Raw genomic sequence first — 26900 nt, 5'->3', positions numbered from 1 at the left:
CTGAATAAATCCACTAAAACGTAAGACCTCTGACTTCTGAGAGTATTGAGAATTAATAGTTACCTGCAAACTAATCTCCTGCTTCCATTGCTCCTCAATAGATTTCTTCCGTTCAAAAGAAGAGTGCAGATCTAGGCCAGGAGGAGATTGTACAGCAATGCATGAAAAATATGAAATGGGTAGAAGACCTCTTTGAGAAGTTTGGTGAACTTTTGAATCATGTACAGCAGAAATGTTCATAACAGACACTGTCCCAAATGTTACATTTTTTCCCTCTATAGCACTCATCATGAGAAACTGAAAGGTCAGAGAAGCTCTGGTTAATCTGGTCATGCCAGACTATTCTGAGTCTGAGGAATCTGTGGTGTTCTTGGTTCCGTGGAAAAATTATGCTGCCATGAAAATGGAACTACAAATGAACCTCACTGCATTTTTAATCTGAATAATGATTTTTTTTTTCTATTTTGTAAACTCTTGTATTGAAATGACAGGTTTATTTTTGAAATGATCAAAGCATGCACTAAATATATATTTTTGGGCTACGGTGAAATGACCCATGGCTTTTTCTGGCTCTGTACACTAGGAAGAGTCTGGGTGGTAAACAAATATTTACATTTGTCTGATCAAGTAGAGTCTTCTACATTTTGCAAACAGAGCTAATATGACAGGAAATTCTGTACATGAATAATCGCCATCACAAATTCAGAATTCTCATTCTGCTTTATGGACTCCTTTTACTGCTGTTATGTTCAGGAGGCTGAACATGGAGTTGGTGCAATCCTTTGACGGCTATTTTGTGTCAAATTATATTGTAATGAAAAACAATGACTTTAACTATTTCCCCCATTTTTTTATTTTGAAGAAAAACGTATTTTTCTTTATACTGTGCTTTTTTTCCCTTTGGAAAGAAATCAGTTGTACATTTTATCTCACAAATAGTTGTATTTTTCACAGAGAAAATATTGTGGCTTACAATTGTTTTGTGTATCTTTGTAATACACTTTTCATGGTTTTCAGTAAATTCTGTTCATTTTTATATATTAATTTCATATTGTAAACTATATCTTAAGATAATCCTTTTGTTTATACAGGTTTCCTCCAGTGTTAACCAGGAATAAGACATACTAGACTTTATAAGTTTGCTTTATAAGTTAAGCTGTGTTTAAACACTGCATTTTATTTTCTGATAAATGAAAATAAATTTCTTACTAAAATAACATGAATAATTGAAATTTTCATTGAATAGCTACTACATTTCTCTTCTGGATACCGAAGACTGATGATTGAATAGACTATATATGCAGTGTTAAACACAGCTGACATTTTTAAAAAATTGGTAATGGCAGAACTGTTTGCTTCTTGGTGCCTTTTCAAATCCTCAGACGTTCTTTTGTAGTTGTCTTTCTCAGCTGGGTTATTTTTTTAATCAGTAGGACCAGTAGTCCCACTTAGACTACAAATGTGTTAAACTCTGATCAGTAGGAAAATTTCTTCATCTGCCAACAGAATGCCTTACCTCAGTCTTGGATTCAAAATGTGTAAGTCCTCTGCTTGGATTTGTAAAAGGACTAAACGTATTGTACTTTTGTCAGATAATATATATACATAAATATATATATATATAATTCATTTGTCCTTTCACTGCCACTTAGTGCCTTGATTTCAGCCAAGAAAGCAGGATTCTTCATTCACTAGCCAATCAGGATATTCTTGTATGTAGCATGGTGTATTTTCTTTAGTTGTACATATGTTCATTGCACCTTAGATTTGTAAAGAATAATGAAAGGCTGTGATCATGAATTAAACTAGGATTTCAAAATATCAAAGGACAACATTTTTGATCTTGATTACCTATTATGTTGGTTTACCTCTGCATTTTCAAAAGGTTTTTATATTGTAGGATGTGGTGGTACTTCGTTTTTCTGATGGGGGGGATGCAATGAAAATTTTGGTAAATTTCTTGTTGATATTTGTCTTAAAATATCTTCCTACTGCACTTGTCTTGAAAAAAGCCAAGTTGTATTACTGTGACTGTGATTTTGCTGTATCTCTGCTAGTTCTGTAGAAGAACTAATGGTCTAGACTCAAACTATACCAGTGTTAGGGCTGCATCTTGACCCTCTTCCTAGAAACATTTCAGGCATGAATCTTACCTGCAAACAAAGAAGCGTAATACTGCTGAATTATCTTGGAAACCTCAGAATATATACATACTCCCTGCAAACAAATGTACATCTTCACTCATAATTAAGGGTGCAGTCTTTTACCTGCTTATCCAAGCCCTGTAGAACTTCTGAGCCTTTCTTTTGAGCAGGCATCTGTAGCATTGCTCTGTGAGAGTATGTTGTGTTAGGAAGATATTTGAAAGTCTTTTTATAATGTAGATGCAATATCCTTGGGGCCATCATGTAAATAGCCTGCTCAGCTGGAGGAAGATACTACCATACTTCTCATTTTAGAATTGAAATACTTAAGAACCAGTCACTGAAGGTTCAAAGTGCAAAAACAAAATGTGTTCTTCTACAGCAAAGTAATATACATCTCAACACAAGCTTACACATATATTGGTTTAATAATTAAACTTTAATTAAACAAAAGAGCTGGGGTTGCCCCATGTTGTAGACCCAGGATGAAAGCCTATGCCCACTTACCTAGGACTAAGTCTCATTTAAATCATTGCAACTTACTTCTGAGTAATTGGGAGGATCGTGCCGAGTCGGTGGCAACTTTTATCAAGTGCTTTTATCAAGTGAATGATAAATAAGAAACTCAGGAATATGGGAATAGAACGGAAAAGACAGTTTTGTATTGCTAGATGGGTGTTCAACTTCCTACCCTCAGAGAACTCTTTTTCATCAACTTGTTTGCCCTCCCTGTGTTTCAAGAAATGCCTGTACGTTGCAAGGAGTGTCTGTTCAAGGGTACACAACTTCATGTTGAGCATTGGTGAGGCCTATTAGGCCTAATCACTGTCCCACATGAAGTGTGGACATCTTGGAACACACCCAATGTCTTCTGTGACTCTGTGGCGCAGGAAAAGGTCTGCAGCTGTAGGGGCCTGGGTGTATTCCTAGGCACAATTGCACACCATCATTTCTCTCTTAATTGAGAAGCCTCTAATTAGTTTTGAGCATATTCCATGGTTCCTGTAAACAACAGAGAACATAACCATGCTAGGCAGACAGTGTTTTATGTATCCAAAATCAAGCGAGTTTAGGAGAATGAAATGCCATTGGGACAATAAAATAAAATGTAAGCGAAGATTTTAGGCATCTTATACCAACAGACTGAAGAAATTTGCCTTCGCTGTAGCAATAATTGTGTATTTGTTGCATTCAGGGTATATGTTTTGTAGCCATAAAGGGGCAGAGTAACAGCAACGTTACTTGAGAAATACGGTTATTTGCTCAGAGACATTTTCTAAATATTCTGGGATAAAAATTGAACGTTACTCGTCTCAGACAACCGCCTTGTGTTTTCTTCCTTCCAAGGACACCCCCCCCCTGCAAGTAGCAATTTTGAGAAAGTGCTGGATATGCTTTGGAGAATTGCTAGTGTGCTTACAATAAGTAGAGTTATAGGATTTGAACAGCTGACACCTTACCTAAATACAATATATGTTGAAACCATTCAGACTTTCTTCCACTTTGTATTTAGGATTGTGATGTAGCTGATTTCAATAGGATACATCAATAGGATACACACTCATCACTTGTGTCTCTGCATTCTCATAATACTGCAAGAATGTGGAAGTGGCTGGCTACAGATGTGCATGTGATTTCCAAATATTCAGTACCCACTCAAATGTATAAACATGAAGTTCTCATTCTTTTTTAATTTATCAGTGGGGACAAGCAAACAAATCGATAACACTGTGCTAAACTAAATACTTGCACCTGCATATTGGTAATCCAACAAACATTTGTTTTGTTTCCACATCTCTAAATGATGTATATCATTTGATTATTTTTTCCCTCCTTTTAAGCCTCTGTTTGCATCAAGAGTGATACAACTGGATTGTACAGCCTTCTTTAACAGAACATTGTATCATTTTCCTTTTGCTTTAAGTAATATATGTTAAAAAGGAAACTCAAACTGTCTTCCAATAAACAGGTCTTCATAGAGGAAATATATTTTAAATATTTAAAATTTTACTACTATTTAAAATAATTTAAATAGTTTAAATAATTTAAACAAGCCAAAACTAGGACATTGAAAATCAGTGTATAGTAACTTCAGATTTGTTAATGGCAATTTAACATTTTTCATCCTACACTAACATACATTTTTGTAGTATTACACAGTGCACTTCCTTCTATATATCTATGCTATTTAAGTTAATGTTCACATTTCATTCACAAAACGCATAGTAATATCTATCCTTTTATGTACTGCAAACATTTAGGCCAGGACTAATGAGAGGTGCTTTTTTAGTCCAGTTTTCAGGTGGTCCACAATAATGTATAAAGCTAAGAAAAAGAAATCACATTTTTGTATTGTTGATTTGATGTTACTAAGCTCATTAAAGTAAAGACACTTTTTCAAAATGCTGTTTAGTGGTTTATTAAGCTTGAAAACATTAAACTGAAAAAATTGGGAGTGACTAAGGCAAGCGGCTTTGTTAATTTGCAAAGTACTCCTTTAGTATAATGATTCAAATATGACTCTTTTGGAGACCAAATGGTGGCTAGTCTTCACATATATGTAAGACTTGCATGCATGCACATATAGCCGACTTCCCTACTTTTCACACATAATTTAGCTGTGCCACATTGTAAGTTGCCATTGGAAACTCAGAATTCCTATAAGGTGGAAGGGTAGGGTGCAGTTGCAAAACATGGGAGAGAAACTGCTGCTGCATATGCTGTGGTTCAAGAATTGGCAGGAAATGAAGACATGACCACTTCCTCAACGAGGTTTTTTTTTTTGGGGGGGGGAGTGTTGCAACCATTAGTTTCACCTGCTTAAGATTTCTTTTTCCTATTTGTACAAACGTTCCCACTGTTCATCAGCAGCCCTGTTTTGAGTTACATAACCATTTTAACTCAGCACCTGAGTTTGCTAAGCCATTAATATCTATTATAGTTGTGGCCATTTTTGTCTCAGCTGCACACGTTTATTTTTTTAAAGGGGTATAACCTCAATCAGCTCCAAATGAGATGAAATGTCTTGTTTTTGGTGGCTTTTTTTCAATGTAGCACCCACCCACTCCACACTTTCATTGTTTATATTACAGAAATTCAGTCATGGTTTGTAACTTTGGAAGACTTAGCCTACTCATCAGTATGAATTACTTGATCAATATTGGCCACCTGTCACCCTTCGAATATCAGCAGAATGCATTTCAAACAACCACTGGTTTGGATTCCGAGCTTTCCTTCTGTTAGTGATTCAGGCTTTTGATTCAGGAAAGTTACCACTGCTTAAAAGTGGCTAGATGATTGTGGCTAGCACCTTCTCCCTTGAACTGGGCCCACAACACTTTAGCAGATTTTTGGGGTACACAGGGAGATGAAGGGGCAATTGGTGGAAACCGGGTGCCAGCAGAAACAATCCTTGGGCAGAGTTCCCATTCATGGGGTTATAAGGATCCAAGCTAATTTATTTCACATAGTGCTTGAATGGCTGCACTGTATAAGTCATGTTGGAAGCAGAGCAATTTATAACATTTGCTGCTTTTATGTGATAAAATTGCACTTATATATGAGATAGGTGCTTCCCTGTGGTAGTTCCACACCTGTGGAATTCTTTCCTCCTGGAAACCCAATTGGCACCAATATTTCCAGTGTTTTGGTACTAGGCAAATATGTACCTATTTTTGCCTGGAGATTTTTGGGATGTTTGCTACTGCTGCAAGTCTGGAGGTTTTCATGACTGAACTTGTTTGGAATTCTTATTTTAATTATATTGTAATGTACACTGAGATCACATGATGAAGGGCAGGCCTAAACTATGCAAAATAAATAAGCATTCTGTGTTTCTGTAGTATTAACTTGTGTGGATTTTATTTATTTTCAGTATATGTGACCTATATGCTGAAAGTCTACTTGTGTCTTCAAGGATAATGGGCACAGAGCACATTTTCATAAGCAATTGTTTATGTATTCCATGTGCTGGTCTCTTCAGAATGGCTTCATTTTGATTGAATGAAGCCATTGTTCATAGGTTGGAGAAAGATGCAGATGAGGAGTCATTAAAAAATAACTGGAATGTTTATGAAATATTTATGGTAAATAACCATTCGGTATAATCCAAGATCAATACACAGGATCCAAAGAAGCAACTCATACTATTATAAAGGGAAACATCAGTGCTGCTCCAAACACTAAATTAAAAAAGATACAGTGAAGACTACAGTAATTTGTGATGTGGTGAACTATTCTGCATGAACAAAATCTAGACTTGCTGCCTGAATCGAGCCATTTTCTTAACTTTTTCTTAATGTTAGCATGAAATATGAAGCCTATCTAAGAAAAGAAAAGTAGTATTCAACCTCTGCTTGATTATTTTCTTTCTCAGTTTGTGCTGATCTGACACAAACATTATCTCAATCACTTGCCAAAGCAAGGAAGATCCCATCAGTTACCATGTCACTCCAAAATTTATTCCCGCTGTGAAAGAAAATCCTGCTTGCTTGCTTTTTTATTTTATTTTAGACTTCCATACTGCCCTTCATCATAGGTCTCAGGGCAATTCACAAGGTAATTCCCTGTCTGTTACACCACTGGCAAGGTACAATTAACACATGGTTGTGCATCTTGGCCAGATTGCGACCTGACCTTTGCTATTTCACCCTCACCCTTTCCACAAGAATGGCCAGCCCAAACCTTTTGCAGCACATATATATTGTATGTCTGCTCAAAAGTGTACCCTCTTGAGTTCTAGGGTAATCTCAGAACAGTGTATAGGACGGCAGCCTCAGTATATTAAACTTCTGCAAATCTATTTTAATTGCCTTGTTTCCCCTGCAAGAGACTTCCAAGCGATCAGATACATAGCTGTCAAGTGTCCCTTGTTTGAAGGGACAGTCCCTTATTCCAGTGCCATGTCCCGCTGCTGTCCCTTATTGATGGATGTCCCTTAAATGATGTCCTTTAAATTTCAAAGGAAGCAGCTCCTCTCCCTCCCTCCCTGCCGGCCAGGGAGGAGGGAGGCTCCAACTGTGTTGCTTGGCTCTGTTGCTCACCCAATAAGAAGTCTAAGAACGACTGGGGGTGGAGCTTGCATACCTTTTGTGTGGCTAGTTAATGCAAGCTGAGGGGTTTTTTGAATGCTGGACGCCATTTTGTTGCATGTGCTGCTGCAAACTTTGCAGTGCAAAGCCAGGCCGGGGAGCCATCTTAAGTTGAGGTTGCATAGGCCTTGTGGTGCATGTGATTCAGATTCTAGTCAGTTGAGCCTCTGGTTACATAGTTGGTTGGACAGCGTTCTCGAAGCTACCAGCATGAGTTTGACCAGACTGCAGGAGGACAGGAAGACTGGAGTGCCTGGAACAGGTGAGGCTGCAGGTCCCTTATTTTGGCTGCTGATCCCTTATTTTCAAGGCTGCTGGTCCCTTATTTTCAAATCTGTAAGTTGACAGCTATGATCAGATACCAAGGATGCTTTGCTCCCCACTCCTTACTTCAGGAGCTGCTTTCCCTAAGACCTAGCTGTCTTTGGGTGTGTAGTACCCATTATACCATTAAAGCAATCACATTCTTTCCCTCTGTGAATTCTGGGCACTGTAGTTTACCCCACAGAGTAGCAATTCCCAGCAGCCCTTAACAAACCACAGTGCCCAGAATTCTTCAAGGGAACGAATATGTTTGGAATGTGCTCTAAAAGGTATAGTTTGTGCAGAGCCTCTGCTGCGCAGTTTGTCATGTCACTGTTTGTTACCCTAGTTACATTTAGAAGAGCTCAGCTCGCCCCATCAAACATCTGAAAAGCCCAAAGTTACCAATGAATTTTAGAAATTGCAGAACCTTTCGTCAACAGTATATAAATGCTGGTATTCTTTATTAATATCTATGCTTCAAACTCATTAAAAAAACGTATCTACTGTATTGGCAGGAATACCTGCAAATAGGTGGCACCTTTAAAATTTGGCGGTTTGGGAGCCGTGGATGGGACGGGCGCCATTGCCCCACACTCCTGGGCTGCTTCCTGGGAGGGTGGAGCCACACCACTTTGCCAATGGCATAAGGTTGCGAATATAAGCTGCACTCATGATCAGATTTGGGGGGAAAGTGCAGCTTATTTTCAGGCCAATACAATATGAAGTTTACAGGATCTCCATTAAAATCAAAACAATGTAAAATCAAGCAAAAGCGCATTAAGGATAATCAATACAAAAATGGATCATCTGACAAAGGTTTAAAAAACAAATCAGTTTCATAAAGAGGTGTGCTGAAATCACCAAGTCTTAAGTTGGTGCCTGAAGCTCATCAGATACTTACATATTAATTATTTTGTGCTTATATGGAAAAACCTCCTGGATTACAATAAATGAATATCTTTCCTGAGCAGTAATCTGAAATAAGGGGCATTTAAAAAAAAAAAAAAAAAGGCCTTGTGGAAAACCCCTTGTTAATACAAGGTTTGCCCTTTTGGTTTAAATGACATTGATGAGCATAACAAAACAAATATACTCATTCATATAAATGGACCTGGATGAGTTATCACAAGATAAAATTAATTCTTTCTGAAAATAGTGGTTCGTGCTTCTGAAGCAACATACTACAATTGCACTGATATCCGTTTTTCATCTAACAAAATAAAACAAAGATTAGTGTGACCTCAACTCATTTGGTTCATTGTGTGCTGGCCTAGATCTGAATGTTCTGGCATACCAAGCAGATAATTTTTTTCAGTATGTTCTTTGATTAACAGTGTATTGTATATGTTGCTATGCTGCTATGCTGCTACTTGTGTCTATAAATTTGGTATGGTAGGCATAAACATTCTGAACCATTCAAAATTTTACAGAGGCTCAGTTGCTGATGTGTAATTTTATTTCAGCAAGTCCCCAACAGTAAAATTGTCAAAACTCAAAACCTCATTGTTCTGCAAGTTGTTTGAATTCCATTTTTTAATAACGTTTAGGAATAGGCCCAGATTGCACAGCATGTCCAAATATCCCATTATCACAACTGATTAGCCACAAGCATGTTGCTACTTTCAGTCACTGAGACCCATAGCCAACAAACATCAGACTTTGATTTGGGACAGAAATTGCCCTGGTTATGATAATGAACAACTTTATCAGGAAACGGAACAGGGCTTTTTCTTTCTTTTTTGCTGCTCTGTGCCCTATAAGAAGCTGAGTTTGTGGATATGATCAGGTGTAAACATGTTTGACTCCGGTATATGTGCATTAGAGATTGTTACAAAGCAGATGGGAGAGGGCCCTTTAGAAATGAAAGACACAGACCAGCTAGTCATTGCCTATGACTGCAGCATGTATGACAACGCTTGACTCTGATAGCTTGAAGTACTGTAGTTTGGCTAAAAGTCACCTTGAAGTTAATGTTCCCTGGTCAAACAACTGTGGGGACTAAGCTGCACCAATACACTAAAAGAGGAAACAGTCTCATTATGTGCTCAAAGGTACTTTACCTCTTGACTACAATATATTTGCTAATATTTTAGCTAATAGACTGAAAAAGGTCTTAAATGTTTATATATATCCAGATCAAGCGGGATTCCTTTCAGGTAGACAGATGAAAGATAATATAAGAAATATTTTAAATGTAATAGAATATCTAGAAGTAAGAAATGAGAAAAAAAGCAGCAATGATGTTTATAGATGCAGAAAAAGTGTTTGATAATATATATTGGGATTTTATGAAGAAGGTGATGGAAGAAATGGAATATGGAGAAAAGTTTATAAAAGGAATACAAGCTGTATATACAGAACAGAATACAAAATTATTTATTAACCAGGTGATAACGAATCAATTTAAAATAGAAAAAGGAACGAGACAAGGTCCGTGGCTGAGCTTTGCCTCAGATTAGATTATGTGGGCATACTAAAAAGGCATTCCCTCTCTCCAGAATCCATAGTGACTGTGTTACTCTGAGGTGAATATTCCAACATGACAGTTCCCAGGGTTCTCTGGACACATTAAAAGAACATTGATATAAACTCTGTAAATTTGTAGACTACATTCCAAGTAGAATTGAATCTGCCCCAATACTAGTATCCATACCTTCAGGTCTTTTTCAGCTCAAAATTTCCAGGAGTGGTGTATTTAGGACCAACCTGGGGGATTAGGGTGAGGTGAGGCAATCGCCTCAGAAGGCAGGGTCCACAGATCCCAAGGCAGATCATTATTATTCCCCGCACCCTTGTTCTTGATGCAGATCTTCACTCACCCTTCTTCCCTAGTGGGGAGAGGATGGGGCGCCATTTTGAGGTTTGTCTCAGGTGCCGAAAAGGCAAAAATGTCTTGGCTGTTCCCTGTTCACAGGCAAGCCAGCCGGCAGATGTGAGCTGACCCCACTCCCCTCTAAACCCGTGTGTGCAGTGCAAGCATATAGAACAGGCTTCCTCAACCTCAGCCCTCCAGATGTTTTTGGCCTACAACTCCCATGATCCCTAGGACCCGTGGTCAGGGATGATGGGAATTGTAGTCTCAAAACATCTGGAGGGGCGAGGTTGAGGAAGCCTGATAAAGAAGGTGGCTCACTCTTGGTTTCTCACTAGAGCTACAGGGAGAAACGGGAGCCTTCGTGTGGGGGGGAGCGTCCTCTGCAACGCACCCCATGAGCACAGCAACCCGCTTTAGGCAGCTCTGGTGAGCGGTGCACCGTTGTCTTCGCCGCGGCGGCCAAAACGCCCCGCGGTTGCATTTCGGCTTATTAAAGTAGAGGGCGGGCTCCGCCCCCGCCGCCAACGCGAGCCAATGGGAGCAGCGCCTGCGTGCGAGCGCCGCCTATTTCCCCTCCGCCAGGTGGCCGGGCTGCTGCGCTCATTCCCGGGGACGCCGAGGCAGAAACCGGCCGGCGCTATGGCCAGCGTGAAGGAGAAGGCGGCGGCTTTGAATCTCTGCGCGGTGTACAGTCCGGCTAACAAGCCTCCAGGTAGGCGGCGGGGCGGGTTCAGGGCTGCTTCTTATGTTCTCCGGGGGGAGAAGGGAGACTGCGGGGCAAAGCGCCTCCACTGAAGGCAGGTGGGTGCCGTGGGCTCCCCGCCTCTTCTCGCTCTTAAGGGTCGGCTCCTATAAAGTCATATGCAAAGTCGCCTATCCCGCGTCCTCGCCTCCCCAATTTCGTCCCGTGGGCGGGCGGAAGGCGCTTTCTCTGACCGGCCGCAAGTGGAGGCAGCGCCCGGGTCTGACCTACGGATGGACCTTTGGCCCGACCCGCCGCGGTTGCTCTGATGCAACCCGGTATCTTCTCCCTTCGACGGCTATCTCCTCTTTTCTGGGAGATGGTTGGCCTTAGCCCTGTTGGAAGGTCAGCCGAGCGGTCAACAGAGCGGCGTTGTTGTTGTTTTGCTCTTATTCTGGAGGGGTCCAGTTGCTCGGGCAGAATCCTGTTTTATTATAAATTTGTATACTGCCCTTGTATACTGATCTCAGGGCGGATCGCAGCAGAAGAACGCATAATAAAAACAAGAACAAAACAAACCAATAACTCCTCCACCCCCTCTCACAAACACATTTAAGAGGTTAAAAATGTTAATTATTGTGCCTAAGGGCTAGAATGGCGTGGACTTACCTCCTCCCAGCTCTGGTAGGTTTGCTGTTTCCGGACCTGCCGCTGGGCAAGCTATCTCTCTGTGTGTGTTACAGATAGGTAGCCGTGTTGGTCTGCCATAGTCAAAACAAAAAAAATTTTGTGTGGTTAGAGCTGTGTGTGTGGTTAGAGCTGGTGGCCTGTTTCTTCAGGTTGGCTGGAGTCTCTAGGGTAATATGCAAGAAGCCTTTCCTCGACAGAGGAAGCTCTTCTAGCTTGCTTTACTTACTCACATTTCTACGTTAATTTCATAAAGTGCTTTCATTCCCTCGCTTCCCGCAATAGGTCTGTTCTGTCTCTCGTAACTGAACTGCTCTCCAAAAACCGGAGGCGCTATTCATCAGCATATTGGGTTCCTTCTTAATATATAGCTGTGGATAAATTGCTGTTTAAGTGTGATCAGCTTCATGCTGGCTGTGTGATCCCTATGGAAGTTCATATATGTAAATCTGCAGGAGCTGGTCTCTTGTGGACTGTCTTCCAGGAGAGGAAATACTTTCCTCCCAGTTTGGGTAGTCTTCTGGGAGGCAACCTTGACTCCAATGTTGTTAGCAAACAAAGCTTTCCTTGGGGTCTGTTTGGCAACAAGAATTAGAAAAGCTGTAGTGCTGTTGGCTATGGTATGGTAGATTTTTTGTTTTAAAAAAGGAACTGGTTTTTTTTTTTAATCTCGGCAGAACTACTCAGGCATTTGAGTTTACTGGTCTGATACGAACAGTACCAGTAAGATTTAGGTGTTCTGGGGGCAGCCTTTGCATCCTCCAGTACTTGACTATAAACATCATGGTCATAGGCATAAAAATTTGATGGGTGAATGTACCAGGTGTGTGTGTCTCAGGCATTTGTTTTAATAATAAAAAAGACCGTTCTGTGCTGATGGCTTTGAGGTAATTATAAAGTACAAGTAGTAACCACAACACATGCTTTCAAAATACCTCCCCCCCCCTCTCTCTCTCTCTTTGCAACTTTAATCCTGAGTGGATACAAGAGCTTTTACAACCTTGTGAAGAATCATGGTCACCTGCAAAATACCTTCTTTCTCTTTCCCTCCCCCACCTCAGGAATTTGAAATGGCAGCCTTGCATAGAAGAATCTAGGGCAGGTGTGGGCAAGACTCTCCCACAAAAAGTATCCCACAAAAGTTTCTCAGTGAGAAAATGAAGATCCCCAATATTGTCAGTAATTGACTGACAGCTGCTTTATAGGGTCTCTGTCTCTGGCAGAGAGAAATCTTTCCCAGCCCTGCTAACTGATAGCATTTTTATAGTTACGGGGACATAACTGTTCTATTCCCTTGAGTCAAGCCTTAGAGCAGGGTTGGGGAGCCTCTGTCCTTCCCCAGATGTTAGAGTCCCAGAGTCCATCATCCCTGACCATTGACCATACTGGCTGAAGTTTATGGGAGATGGAGTCCCACTCCACCTGGCAGGCAAAAGGTTTCCCATCCCTGCGCTAGAGGCCTTGTTAGCTAATGTTGCCAGTAAAAGGGCTCCACCAATATTTCCATGGGAAATGATGCACACTTTTGGAAGTGACTCCTAAAAATATTGGGTAGGTCCATAATCTGCTTCCAGAACACTCACTGAAACACAACCCATAATACATCTCTTGCATTGCGTGTTTAGGTTTCAGCTTGGCACAGAGACCATTTGGAGCCACATATGTCTGGAGCAGCATTATCAACGCACTTCAGAGCCAAGTTGAAGTGAAAAAGCGGCGTCAGAACCTGAAATCTTTTAACGACTGTTTTATTGGCTCCGATGCAGTAGATGTCGTCTATGCCCACCTTCTGCAGAACAAATACTTTGGCAATGTAGATATTTCCCGGACTAAAGTTGTGAGAGTGTGTCAGGCACTGATGGACTACAAAGTGTTTGAAGCAGTTTCTACCAGAGTCTTTGGAAAAGACAAACGGTCTGTGTTCGAAGATAGCAGCTGCAGCCTCTACAGGTTTCCAAATGCGTGTAACCAAACGGACAGTCCGTTTGGAAAAGAGTATGGCCGGACTGTGCATCAAAGGTTAGTACCAAATGAAGATATTTGCCATGTTTTCTTGTTGTTCTATCTTGAAAGCAGCCTAACCCTAATCAGACTTACTTTGAACTTGAGTGTTTCAGTATTAATTGGGACTTTCTAGTTGTAAGACAGGAGCCTGGCAGTCCTATCTTGTGTGCTCATTTGCTTAGAAGTCAATCCTGGTTGCTGCTGTGGATGTATCTGCACATCCAAGGTAATACACACACACACACACACACACACACACAGAAAGATACATACATACAAATAAATAAATAAATAAATAAAAGCAAATCCTTCTTGAATGGCCCTAAAGTCAATAGAACTTAATTCTCTATGTGGGCTGCAATCCAAAGAACTGTGTATGCAGCTTAAAAGGTTAGGAGGGAGGACATATTGTCTATGGAAGGGAAAATGGTAAGCATAAGTTGTTCCACAGTCAACAACTGAGGAAGATCTACTTTAGCTGAACTCATGGTGGACTTTGCTTTTATCTATCTCTGCAGCTTTGTGCACCAACTCTGTACATGTCACTGTCACTATCTGGCCAGGTGCCTCTGTGGATGTGGAAAGGGACAGTTGGCTCCCCCTACTTGTCAGAAAGACAAGGTGATTGGTGCTGCTATTGGCCATCTGACTAAGGATGCGTGAGCGCAGCCCTGAATTCAGGATGCCCTGGGAATTATGCATGCAGCATCAATTTTTAGGAGTTCTCATCCAACCAAGGGATGCTGGAATTGAAGCTAGTTTCCATCCTTGCTGGATGTCTATGTCTGTCTCTCTTAAATGTATATTTTGCCTTTCAGCGTAAGGCTTCCACATTGGCTGATATCACTTTAATGGACAATAAAAGGACAATAAAGTCAGTAAAAGCAAAAAGCTGAACAGAAACAAAAAGGCTATGGCAGCAAAATTAGTTGCCTAGTATAAAAAAAGCTTTTTGGACAATTTAAAAGCTTTAGGCACCTGGTAATGAAACTAACACACTAGGAACTAGTTACCAGCCAAGTTTTTTGGGGGAGTGTTCCACTGTGGGGATGCCACCATCAAATGGGCTCTGTCTCTGATGCCACCTGTTTACCTCCTGTTGCAGGGAGCATTCAGACAAGAGTCTCCAGTGAAGATCTTGCCAGGCAGGCAGGTTCACGTGGTTATAAATCTGTGTTTTAAAATGTCCCCAGGGATAGAAAGTAGAGCTGCCTGTAGAAGTCAATGGAGAAATTCAATGTAGCAGGAACTGAATACCAGCATGTCTGCCCCAACCCAAAACAGCTGAGTGAGGACTGAGCATGCTCAGTGGACACAGAATGTTGACTGACTGCTGGGGTAAGAGGGAAGGGATAGGAACAGAAAGAACGATTTCATTTTTATATATCTTCCTCTGTCCTCCTCTTTTTAAGCTACTTTCTTCTGCCTGCCCCCACCCCCCACACAGAACCGTTGCTACGGGGAAGCGGGGCTAGCTGGGTTTTTTGCCCTGGCTGAAACCTCCAGACGGGCACCACTGAGGCTCCCAGCCTGTGTGTGTTTGTGTGCATGTACATCTGCAAAAGCGAGTGGTGAGGTGCCAAACTGGGTCTTTGACCTGGATGAAATAAAGCCTTGTTTTGCCCCTGCCCTTCTGGCCCACTTGACCTAGTTTTCAGTCAATACATTTTTGAAGATTGAACATACTCAGTACTCATGGGGGTGGAGCGGTTTTCCTAACATTTATTTTGTACGTTCCCAAACCTTGGGATTTTCTCAGGTCTGCCAATAGCCTCTCTTTTTTGTGTCACTGTTGCTCCTCTTAGCGACATAAGTGATGACATTCGAACAATTGAATGTGAATTAGAATAAGGATATGATTTGAGATCAAGGCTGCAGTCTTATACCTCCTTTCCTGGGAGTGAGTTCCGTTCAACTCGGCTACTTTTAAATAGTAGAAAGATTTGGATATTTCTGTTTATAAAACTGTGGTGAAGCATGACTACAAATGGGAAGAGGAGGGAAGAGTATGGTGTTATTTTTTAAATCCAAAAGTGACCATGAAAGTTGCAAGTAGCTGTTGCATAATAGTCCCAGCTAGAGAGAGAGGGGTCATTTTCTTCTTCTTCTCCTCCTCCTCCTCTAAAAATTTATATACTGCCCTATACCCACAGGTCTCAGGTGGCTCACAGAAGAAAATCACAATATAAAAAACACAAAATACATAAAATAAAAACAGCCCAATTTACACTTCAACTCTGTCATTCTCAAATGAATTTAAGTATGAGTAATTTCCATTGAATCAAGTACAATTCTTGGATAGGATTTTGTTTGTATCATTCCAGCTGATGAGAGAGTGATGTATCTGAAGGCACATGCTGAAGACTCACTCACGTGGACTAATTATGATTACAGGGAGAGTTGTTCTTTTGGTCTATTATTATATGGGTGAAGTGGACATTCGAAATGTGTTAGTGTCATTTGAGAATGGAACCAAGGGTGGACACCAAAGTAGAATGTAAGGATGTGAGCTTATGTGTGTAATGTAAGGTGACTAACATGCTTCTAACTCTTAGGAGAAAAGCATATGATGCATTTAAACCACATCCAATGCCTTCTCCCAAAGAAACCTGGGAACTGGTTTGTTAAGAATGCTGGGAAATATATCTTTTGTGAGAGGGAAATGACAGTTCCCAGTATTATTTGGGGGAAGGCAAAAGCTTTAAATGTGTGGTGTGGATATGCCCTTAATTAAAATTAAACCTGTTGACAAGCGAACTGACAGGCCTCATTTGGGTGCAATGTGCACAACCCTTGTGAAAAATGCTGAATATTACTTGGTTGTGCTTTACAGTGCAATCTATATATAGCCAGATAGAAACAAGTCCATTTGAATTCAGTGGTGCTTGTTCCCACTAACCTGGAAGTAGGGTTGCCTTAGACATCACACCTAAGCACCTTTGCTGGGGAGTAAATCCTATTGAACTTAGTAGGACTTACTTCTGAGTACACATAGCTTGGCCCTTTAGAAGTGGTGTTGGAAACTGAGATAGAAAAGCTAGGAGCCAAATGGCTCCTGGAACCTGGATTACAGGTGCAAAAACAGGATTGCTAGTCGCCATTCCCTCCCCGCCCCCAATGCAGTAGCACTTTATATTTAGTTTTTTGAAGCGCATGAACTAATACACAATTCACATCAGTGACACATTGTAAATATCACATTTTTAATGGCAGTTCTTAATTGGACACTGCAAACATAAATGGGGCTCAGCCTCAGCAATAGTTGCCAACCATAAGTATTTATAAATACAGGGCTGGGGCTGTGTGTCTTAGCTCAATATGTTACATCACAGCTTCAAGTAATGCAGTCACAGTTAAATATGTCCATTATATCAAACTTCCTAGAAGAAGAGGCCTAACAGCACAATCTTAACCATTTCTACACAGAAATAGATCCTACTGAAATAGAACTAGGCAAATGGGATTGGGATTGTAACAGATTGGTTTTGATACTCTTATGACAGGTCAATTAACATGTTGTTGTTTAGTCATTTAGTCATGTCCAACTCTTCGTGACCCCATGGACCAGAGCACGCCAGGCACTCCTGTCTTCCACTGCCTCCCGCAGTTTGGTCAAACTCATGCTGGTAGCTTCGAGAACACTGTCCAACCATCTCGTCCTCTGTCGTCCCCTTCTCCTTGTGCCCTCCATCTTTCCCAACATCAGGGTCTTTTCCAGGGAGTCTTCTCTTCTCTTGAGGTGGCCAAAGTATTTGAGCCTCAGCTTCAGGATCTGTCTTTCCAGTGAGCACTCAGGACTGATTTCCTTCAGAATGGATAGGTTTGATCTTCTTGCAGTCCATGGGACTCTCAAGAGTCTCCTCCAGCACCAGAATTCAAAAGCATCAATTCTTCGGCGATCAGCCTTTTTCATGGTCCAGCTTTCACTTCCATACATCACTACTGGGAAAATCATAGCTTTAACTATACGGACCTTTGTTGGCAAGGTGATGCCTCTGCTTTTTAAGATGCAGTCTAGGTTTGTCATTGCTTTTCTCCCAAGAAGCAGGCGTCTTTTAATTTTGTGACTGCTGTCACCATCTGCAGTGATCATGGAGCCCAAGAAAGTAAAATCTCTCACTGCCTCCATTTCTTCCCCTTCTATTTGCCAGGAGGTGATTAACATAAGGGACACTAAGGTGTATTCAGTTATCTTGAGCATGTATCTTTTGGTTCATTTTTATGTTTGAAGCGGAATGTTTGTATTTTTGCCCTTCAGTTGAGTAGTCATGAATTCAAAGCTAACTTGTAGAGACTTTCGCTACCAGGACCTTTCTGGCTGATGAGCAGATAACTTGAATCATCCATTTTTCTTTCTTCAGACAGGAGAAAAGAGCATTACTTAGCATAACACCAGTGAAATCAGGAAGCTTGGAGGATCTCTTGGAAAACTTGAGCCTAACGCCTGTTAGTTCCTCTCAAGTAAATACCTCTCCAAACTTTTCTCACCAAGGTAAGTGATGCGCAAACATCATAATTGCTTGCACCCAAGGGAAGGAATGGGTGCCTTGTTTTAAACTGGTGGGAACTTGCAAATTTAGCTCTTTTCCACTACCAAATAGAGTGCTTAGAATAAAAGGAATACATTGTGTAGTGTATTTTCTTGACTTACAGCAGATGCCTATTGTCTCCCCATCCTGATAAATCGTGCAAGGCCAGCCTCTGACACTGACTCACAACTGTCACAGGGAATAGAAGTTTGTGAAGTTAAGCTGGAGGGCCTGGTGATGATCAGTATAGACAAGCCCTCACCAGCTCAGTACCCATGGTATGTTTTGGACTACAACTTCCATCAACCCCAGCCAGCATGGCCTAGCCATTTGCTTATCCAGTGATGTGCTGCTGTCTGCCTTCTCTCCCCAAGCTCTTTAGACTACAGATAGCAAAACTATCCCAAGCTATAAAGGGAAGGGCTGACTGTGGTGGTTTTGAAAATGGCATTGCCTCACATTTTTTACTTGTAGTGGCTAAAAAACTTTTATTTATTACATTTATTATGTAGCCACGCCAGAATAGAAGTTCCCTGGATGGTTTACAAAGCAACAAATAAAATAAGTGCATCATAAAACAATAAAAACTATTTCAAATTACTATTTTTTAAAATGAAATTCAGTTTAAAACTCAGATTTAAAGCTTAGCCACCAGTAGTGCAAGTGTTCAAAGCTTTTCATTACCTTTAAAATTTAGCTCGTTTTAAGAAGGCTTGGATGTGTTGCTGCCACTATTTCATCTTCATTGATGGGAAAACCAGGAATTAGGGTTGTTTTTCTGTAGTTGAAAATTTAGTCCTGATTAGAAAGTGCAGCAAGCAGACAAGTTCTTGCTTTTCAGTTTTGGAATCCTTGAATGTGGCAGAGGCTCTTGAAGCTAAGGAATCCATTGTTCCAACTCTAAAGTCTTCAACAAGGCCTCCTTTCTTTACGCATCCTTATTAGCATGATTTATGTGATTGGATTCCCTGTGCAGCAAAGATCATTCGCAAGTTCCACAGGAAAAAATGTAAAGCATGTTGGCTATGTCCAAATGCTTGCTGTTCCCTGCATAAATTGCTGTTGGTCACCTTCCTTTTACCCTGATAAAGTACACTTGTAAGTTGATAATGCATCAATAAGGAAGCAGGTCGCTTAAGTGTTCTTTCAGTGAAGTATTCTTAGGCTAAAAGATAAATACTGCAATAGCAAATTACTCCTTGACCCCTAAATAAATTTAGCTAACTGGATCTTGGCATTTGAATTGTGCTTCTAGTTATTAACGAAGTCTGGAGAGAGCAAACAATTACCCGCCTCCTGCAGCTTATAGATCTTCCACTTCTTGACTCTTTACTTGAGTACCAGAAGGCAGGATCTAAATTTCCACAAACAAAGCAAGAGTCTGAATGTAACATCACAAGCAACTACCTGGACCGAGAAATTCTGAAAGCATTCGGAGACTCTCAGTAAGTATGTATGTTGATGAACAGGAACACAAGAAGCTGAGTTACAGACTAAGTTTACTTTTACCTGCAGGGCAAATAGCATCTTTAGAGGCATGTTTATTTTGGGGGAAGGGGGGGGGTTGGACCAAGAAAATAGTGTGTTGGAAGGGTTACTTTTCCTGCCTCTGTGCTGCAGTTCCCATTTTAACTGTATTCACCTCCCATCCCACCCGCAAGGTGCTTTAAATGCCACCACTGAAGTCTTTCCTACATCTCTCAGGTCACACCTAGCTTTGGCCCTAAGCTGTTACTATGACTTCAATGGGTCTTGGTTATGGATGGACTTTACCTGGAGTAGGGCCCATGACTTTGAAAATATAGAGACATAGGAATTTTCATTTTCTAGGACGGATGAATGGCTGTCGGCAGCAATAGACTGTCTGGAGTATCTGCCAGATCCGATGGTGGTTGATGTGAGCCGAAATTTGCCTGAGCAGCCTGACAAAGTACATTTTGGGAAGCTGCTGCTGTTTGATACCATTGGTAGATACTATAGCCAAAAGAAGGAACCACTGTTAAGTCATGCACCCGAAATCCACCTGGGCATTGCAGAGCTGCTAGGTAAGTGCAATTGGCTTCCAAATTTCTAGATGACTACCTACATTCTTTATCAGTGTATACAGACATGTGGAGTGAAAACTCTTGGAAAAAGTATACTGTACTGTATAGCTCAATGGTAACTGTGCTTTTATTGGCAAACTTAACAAGTTTGTGGTGATGGGGAATTGTCGGTATTTAAACAGAACAGTAATGTTGGGTGTTAGTCATAAACTCCATCGTTCTTCTTTGTTCCAGTTAACGGGAAAACTGATCAAGCTTTGGAAGCGATTCAGCTCTACTTGAAGTTATTGGATAGTTCAAGAAGAGAGGAGTTCAGGAGACTACTCTACTTCATGGCTATTATCGCTCAGAATTCTGATCTTAAGCTCCAAGCAGAGGCAAGTGTGATCACTTAGGGCCCCTTCTAATGTAACCTTCAATGAAATGACAGTCTTTGGAGCAGAGCAGTGCCACTAGGTTAATGTTGGAAATATGAGATTGCTATGGTGGGAGCCCATGCCGTGATTCCTTCCCATGGTGGCACCGCCCTTTAGAGAAACTGAAGCTCTGAAGTGGGAAGGAGCCAGAATATGGGTTCCTCCCACGTGACCTTGGGTTTCCAGTGCTGCTAACCAATGGATCAAAGAGTCACACTGCAGCAGTTTCCACACCACCAGACAGAACCTTGTTTTAATTTACTTTAATATTTTATATATATTTTAAATCTGAGCTGGGACCTTATGACAAAGAGTAGGTAAGAAATAGTGGTTAATAACAATAGTAAGCAATAATGATAGTTAACAATGATAAAAAATAATGGGTCGTTTCCAGTGTGACTATTCTGCTAGCATAGTATTTCCCCTTTCCCGTCCCCTGTGCACCCTCAAAATCTGCTCCAGAGGATTGGAGGGAGGCCCTGGAGCAGATTCTGAAGGTGTGCAAGGAAAGGAGAGGAAGGAAAAGTCCACTTGCACAATGGGAACTCTGTGTACAGTGTTGGATACAACCCCTAAATGACCAATAACAATAATACTGGGATGATTTTAAGCAGACTTATGCATAAGCTGTACTGAACTCTATTAAGCTTACTTCACAAATTAAGTAACTTGCATTCACATAATTTTCTGTAGTCTTACAAAGCAAACTATAGGAAACTTGTGTTTGAAAACAGAGTAAGTAAGCAGGGAAACACTCCTTTAATCATTTCTCCCCTATTTTGTAGAGTGACAACCGGATGGTTGTGAAAAGAACTTTCTCCAAAGCCATAGTCAACAATAAAAGTTTATCTAAAGGAAAAACTGACCTTCTAATTTTGTTTTTGGTGGACTACCAGAAAGATGTATTAAAGGTAAGTGCCTTAAACCTTGTTCCCCTGCTCTTGCTTATTACTGAATTATCTTCCTAAATTTTAATGACTAAAAGAAGCTGTTGCTTTTCTCCAAGATCCCAGGGACGTTGCATAAAATGGTTAGTGACAAGCTTGTGGCTATACAGCAGGGGAAAGATTCCAACCTGAATACAGGTAACCATGTATTTAATAACATTTAAGTCCTTGGCTGGGGAATCGGTGGCCCTCTACCTGTTGTTGAACTACAGCTCTCATCAGACCTGACCATTGGCCATGCTGGCTAGGACTGATAGGAGCTGAAGTACAGCAACATCTGGAGGGCCACAAGTTTCCACATCCCTGTTTTTGAATCACTTCTAAAGAAACCTCTGGCAAAACCTGGAATAATTTTAATTGACTCTACCATTTATTTGAACGTAGTGAGAATGAAACTTGGTAAGGCATGGCTTGGGTTAGTGATGCATTGGGGCCCATTCAGCAATGTGGTTCTATGAAAATGCAAGCTAATTAAGTAGACTGAGATGAAAGCAGTTGTGAGATGGTCAAGAGCATGAGTGGGAAATCCCTGGTCCCAATTTCTTTAGCCATGAGATTACTAGGTGGTCTTAAGCAAGATATTCAGCCTACGTCCTTTATCTGTAAAATGGGGGTAATACTGGACTACCTTCCAGAGTGATATAGGGCAAGGGTGGGGAACAGGATCCAGCTTAGGAGGGGGGCAAATTCTGAGGCCTCCCCCCCCCACATGTCACTTTGCTAGGTAGGTAGGGCTACCCACCTGTCAGTGGCCTGTTGTCGTGTTACATCTGATAACATCAGTATGAGGGAAACATGAGAATGTGTTCCTGTTGTGGCAGGGATCAGCTCAGAAGGTGTGGGGCCATGTGGGGAAGGGTGGAGGGAAACGACTTCACCTTCACAAGCCAAATTAGGATCCCTGGCAGGCCAGAGGCTCCCCATGCCTCTGCTCTATGAGAATACTGTATATCAATGACAAGAGTTACCACTATACTTTTATGAATGGTTTTTCATGCTTGCTTTTTAGGATATACTTTCTGCCAGCAACTTGACAAAAGTGAGTATCACCACAGTGCAAAGAAGACTACAAAAAAGGAACTTGTATCTTTGCTAAAATCTATTGATGAGGACTCCAGTCTCTCTGCCAAAGAGCGGAAGAGGTTGCTTGATCAATTCTATGCTAGTAATCCAGCCATCTTTTTGCAGTATTTTCATGACAGAGGTACTGATGGAGGTGTCGAACTTTAGCTCTAGAAGGATATTGGGATACTAATAACTTTTGAAAGCACTTATTTTGTATCTTTTTAATTTTTTTGTATTGTACTTAAATAAAAGTGGTTTTGTGATAGAGTCCCCATGTAATAACATTATTTAAAAATAATTAAAGCTTCTATTTAAATCTTAATTGTTCAGATTCTTGATTTTAAAAAAAATGGGGTGGTGAGGGAAGTTTGGGCCAGTGTATGAGTTTTTAGCTTTGTTCAAACACTATTGGAAGCTCCTGAAAACTAGACTTTATTTGGTGAATATAATTTTTGCTCCAGATTGTCAGATCTCATTGCCACTGGACTATAACAACCACATGGTTTCTCTGTGTAACACAAGGCTGTTGGATATATATATATATAGCAAGATTGTTATTTGTCCATGACAAGTCTACATTTGTATGTGACTTGTTCATGTGTTGTGAGTTTATAAATACCTTCAATCCATTTGTTGAAGGGAGTTGCATTTTTATTTTTCCAGTTCTTCAATACCAGTCTTCTTGCTATAGTAAGGGTGTGGAGAGTCAATTCATATTGTTCCTTTGTTAGGTTCCATGTATTGTATGTATATAATTCAAAAGGATATTTTTAGGCCAAGTTGGTCTTGAATTAACAGTGCATGGCAGTCACTTGCCAATTATGTAAATACCTGTGATTGTGTCTAATCTTATGTTCATGTTTATTGAACTCTGAAGAACAAATAATCCTCCACAAAGGTGAGCAGCAGCAATCTTCCGTTGGTCCCACTCGGGCATAAACTCCATTGAATTCAGTGGGGTTCAGAGTAAACGTAAAAAATAATAGGGCTTGTTAGAAAAAGCATGTTTGTTTTTGTAGGACATGTCTTATATACAGGCCAGTTCATATGATCCTTGCGAACACCTCAGCTTAATTGTATTTGATAGTGGCCTGCTGAAATGTCGCTTATGCCCAGGGCAGTGAGTCCCAGTGACTGCTTTGTCAGTGGCACAACACAATCCAGAGGGATTAAGTACCTGCTTGGAAAATAAGGGCTGAATCATATACTCCAGGGTTGTGTAAATTACCCTTGTACTTGGATGCCAAGAGAGTTTGGGATATGCATGAAGTCACTGTTACTGCCTTCTCTGCTGATAGATCTAAAATTGCAGCTGATGGTGATCTGGAATCTACAGTATTTTTTTAAAAAAACAAAACACTGTCTTGGTCCATGGAACATCTACATAAATCTGTAGTAGAAACCTAATGGAGGTTTCTGTGAACCTTCTTGGATTTAGAGGGCAGTTGTAAATCATCATTACTGCCATACCACCACTTCTGCCCTTACATGGACACGACAAGAATTGTATCAGTGCAAAGAATGCTCGTTGGTAGATGTTTTCCATTCTGTTGAACAATAGGGACCTGAAGCTAATAAACTGGCCAAGGGTGAGCAAAACTTTCCAGCATAAAGGTTCGCTCCTCAGGAGACTACCACCATTGAACCCATTTTTATTTACTGTTGCAATTGGCTCCATAATATGCAGCCAAAAAAAGAAAGGAAGAAAGAAATGCAAAGCTCCGCTTTAATATTTCTCACTCCTTTAATTGTGTTATTCCCACCATCATGTGGCATATTGGATTTATCTGTGCCAGTAGATAGGCTTTGAAGTATAGGCCCTATCATACTACTTGGCATTCTAGGCTTAGTTACTTGCTAATTTTCTGCGCATGGGAACATAAATAGTGCAAAGAGGAACCAAAAATAAATGGGGGTAGACTGCTTTTAATGCATTTCTGCTGATAATAAAGTAAAAGCTGCTGCCTGTATCTTAAAAAGTTTTCCTGTTTGGAAATGGTTCCAAATAAGGCATATGCTTAACCATTGGCCTTCATGTGTATAGTTCATATGTATAGTGGCTGAAGTTAGGTGTGTTGGGTTGGACTAATCTGGATCCAGTTTCTATTGCTAGGTGCTGTCTTCTGCTTCACTGACTGCTTTTTTCCATGGCTGGTTTCTCGCCTGATGGTATCATTTTCAGCTTTGGCTTGCATTTTTGCCTTTTGCTCAAATGGCCGATTATAATGCTTTGCAAGTACTGTAGTACTGAAGCTACATTTATCTCTCTTCCTCCCCCACCCCCCACCCCAGTTTCCTGACTTGTTTCCTCCTGGGATTTAATTGATCTCTCTTTATATAAACAGTAAAATTGTGGATGTGTCCCTTTTCAGGCGATGTTTTTAATGGTTTATTTGCTGTTCCTTAGTTTTTTTCAGAGGTAAGCACAGAATAAACTGATTTTACAGGTACTATCACTTTCTGAAGATATCTTATTTGTTTTGTCTAAGCTTTCATTGTTTCCCCCTGGACTAATGTTCTGTTCTGGATGCCAACCAATTCTGAGCTGTAGGGAATTGTCCAAGTAGAAGTGAGCCATCAGTCACAGATCTGCAGGGATTATAAGTGAACAGAAATAAGGCACTTGAATCTGATGAAGGTTTATAATGTTAACCCTCCTACCTAGATGAAATACATAAGCAGGGCTTTTTTCAGCCAGAAATTGCCAGAAATCAGTTCCGGTATCTCTCAGGTGGGAGCCATTGCCATTATAAGAGAACAAGGGAGGTGTTCATGGTGAGTTCCAACACCTCTTTTTCTATAAAAATAGAAGTGATATTGAGGATTAAGGATTCCTATGCATTTCACATGTCTCCTAAACACGTTCAGGATCCTTCCAACAAAATGACAGCAACAGACCTGTGATTTTGGAAGTAAACATTTTATAGAGGGAATAATATAATTTCCCTACTCCCCCCCAGTTACGTTATTCCAAGAATAAACATAAGGTGATATGATACCTGTCGGTTGCCTCTGCAGAACAATGTAGATTTATTCTTACAATGTGAATTTATTCACATTTGTTCTGTTTTGCTTCCCACTCAGCATTCACTGTTTTCAATCGGAGGTAAGGTAGGTGGTGACTAGGGAATAAACTTTCTCTGTGGTGACACAATGTATATCTCTCCAAATCATTTATTTGCCCAGCTATTTACCGGTAATTGCTGTTGTATAGCTTATTATTATTATTGGTAGTTATAGGCTATCTTTCAGGAAGGCCCCCTCTTCTTTTCTATTTTCCTATTTTTACTGAGTGCATTGTATGTTGCTTTTGTTGACTTCTATTGTTTTTACATAGCATTTTGTTGTATCTGCTTTTGTTGTTGCATATTTGTTTTGGTTAGTCTAGAATGATGTCATCTAAAGGGCTCCTTCATAGCTTTAATTATTGATTGTAAGACTAGTTTAGTCAGGAGAGGGTTAATGGAAGCAGCATAACTTCCTGAGGTAACTGATAGCACTGGCAGGGCGATCAACTACCCTCTTTATTAAGGAGGCATCATTTAGACACCGGAGCTCAGCTCCCCATACACCCCACACCTGCTGCTGCAAGTACCCAGAGGCCCGATTCTGCGCTCTGGGAGAATCCAATACTAAGGCATTGTGAAGCCACCGCCCCCCTGAAACCTAATGAGCAGTTTTATTTGGCGCTCTGATGCTGAGAGTCCAAATGATGTTCAGCGCCAGCCTGTAAATAAAACCGTTTATCGTAACGACGCCAGAATCTCAGGTGACCTTAATTTTATTTTAAAGAAACCAAACACGAGATAGGTGCGGACACCCTTGAAATCTCTCACCATTCTGTGAGTGGGGTGCATACGCCATTCTTTTCTCTTCGTCCCACCCCCGAAGCCATGTAGCCTAGGGATCTTGGGGAGTGAACCTCACTTAACACAGCAGGACGGCATTCCCAAGTAAACATGCCTGGGGCTGCAATGCACCTGACGAGCTGGCGCGACTGATCCCTTTCGGACATTGACCAGCAACCTATTTTGCAGGACGGCTGTGCGAGAGAGCCAAACAAAGGCTGCCTCTTGAACAGCGTGCATGCTTTAAAAACATGTTTGCAGGGAGGCGTTTCCAGCACGCCCCATGCCAATCAGTCGGTATGGCGTTAGGCTGTCAGTTCAT

At 40.9% G+C, this 26900-nt stretch overlaps 2 protein-coding genes and 1 long non-coding RNA gene across 3 annotated transcripts in view; 2 read left to right on the top strand and 1 right to left on the bottom strand.

The window, feature by feature from the left end:
- Positions 1 to 4547, top strand: part of QSER1 (glutamine and serine rich 1) — a 40064-nt gene extending 35517 nt beyond the window's left edge. Inside the window, exon 13 of the mRNA XM_083597515.1 lies at positions 102 to 4547. Within this exon, the coding sequence (XP_083453641.1) occupies positions 102 to 242 (141 nt within the window). The 3' untranslated portion in view covers positions 243 to 4547. The remainder of the gene's footprint in view (positions 1 to 101) is intronic.
- A 6394-nt stretch (positions 4548 to 10941) lies between these two features.
- On the top strand, positions 10942 to 22995 carry DEPDC7 (DEP domain containing 7). The gene is made up of 9 exons (XM_083575882.1): positions 10942 to 11067; positions 13350 to 13743; positions 18090 to 18220; positions 19513 to 19702; positions 20088 to 20302; positions 20537 to 20679; positions 21504 to 21629; positions 21725 to 21803; positions 22675 to 22995. The coding sequence occupies exons 1-9, from the start codon at positions 10995 to 10997 to the stop codon at positions 22893 to 22895; spliced, it is 1572 nt and encodes a 523-aa protein (XP_083432008.1). The 5' UTR covers positions 10942 to 10994; the 3' UTR covers positions 22896 to 22995.
- Positions 22996 to 25080: 2085 nt separating this feature from the next.
- On the bottom strand, positions 25081 to 26898 carry LOC310756498. The gene is made up of 2 exons (XR_014544908.1): positions 26567 to 26898; positions 25081 to 25319 (listed from the first exon to the last, which is right to left on the bottom strand). It is a non-coding gene; the product is annotated as an uncharacterized lncRNA (long non-coding RNA).
- Positions 26899 to 26900: the final 2 nt, after the last annotated feature.

Source organism: Podarcis filfolensis (assembly GCF_964270895.1).
Source record: "Podarcis filfolensis genome assembly, chromosome: 1".
Classification (NCBI taxonomy): Eukaryota; Metazoa; Chordata; class Lepidosauria; order Squamata; family Lacertidae; genus Podarcis; species Podarcis filfolensis.
This window is presented reverse-complemented; position numbering and strand designations above follow the sequence as displayed.

Excerpts from the sequence above, each read along its gene's own strand:
- DEPDC7 (XM_083575882.1), top strand. The coding sequence starts at position 10,995 with ATGGCCAGCGTGAAGGAGAAGGCGGCGGCTTTGAATCTCTGCGCGGTG. Across the intron at positions 18,221-19,512 it reads TCCAAACTTTTCTCACCAAG|TTATTAACGAAGTCTGGAGA; the intron begins GTAAGTGATGCG and ends TTGTGCTTCTAG. Across the intron at positions 20,303-20,536 it reads GGGCATTGCAGAGCTGCTAG|TTAACGGGAAAACTGATCAA; the intron begins GTAAGTGCAATT and ends TCTTTGTTCCAG.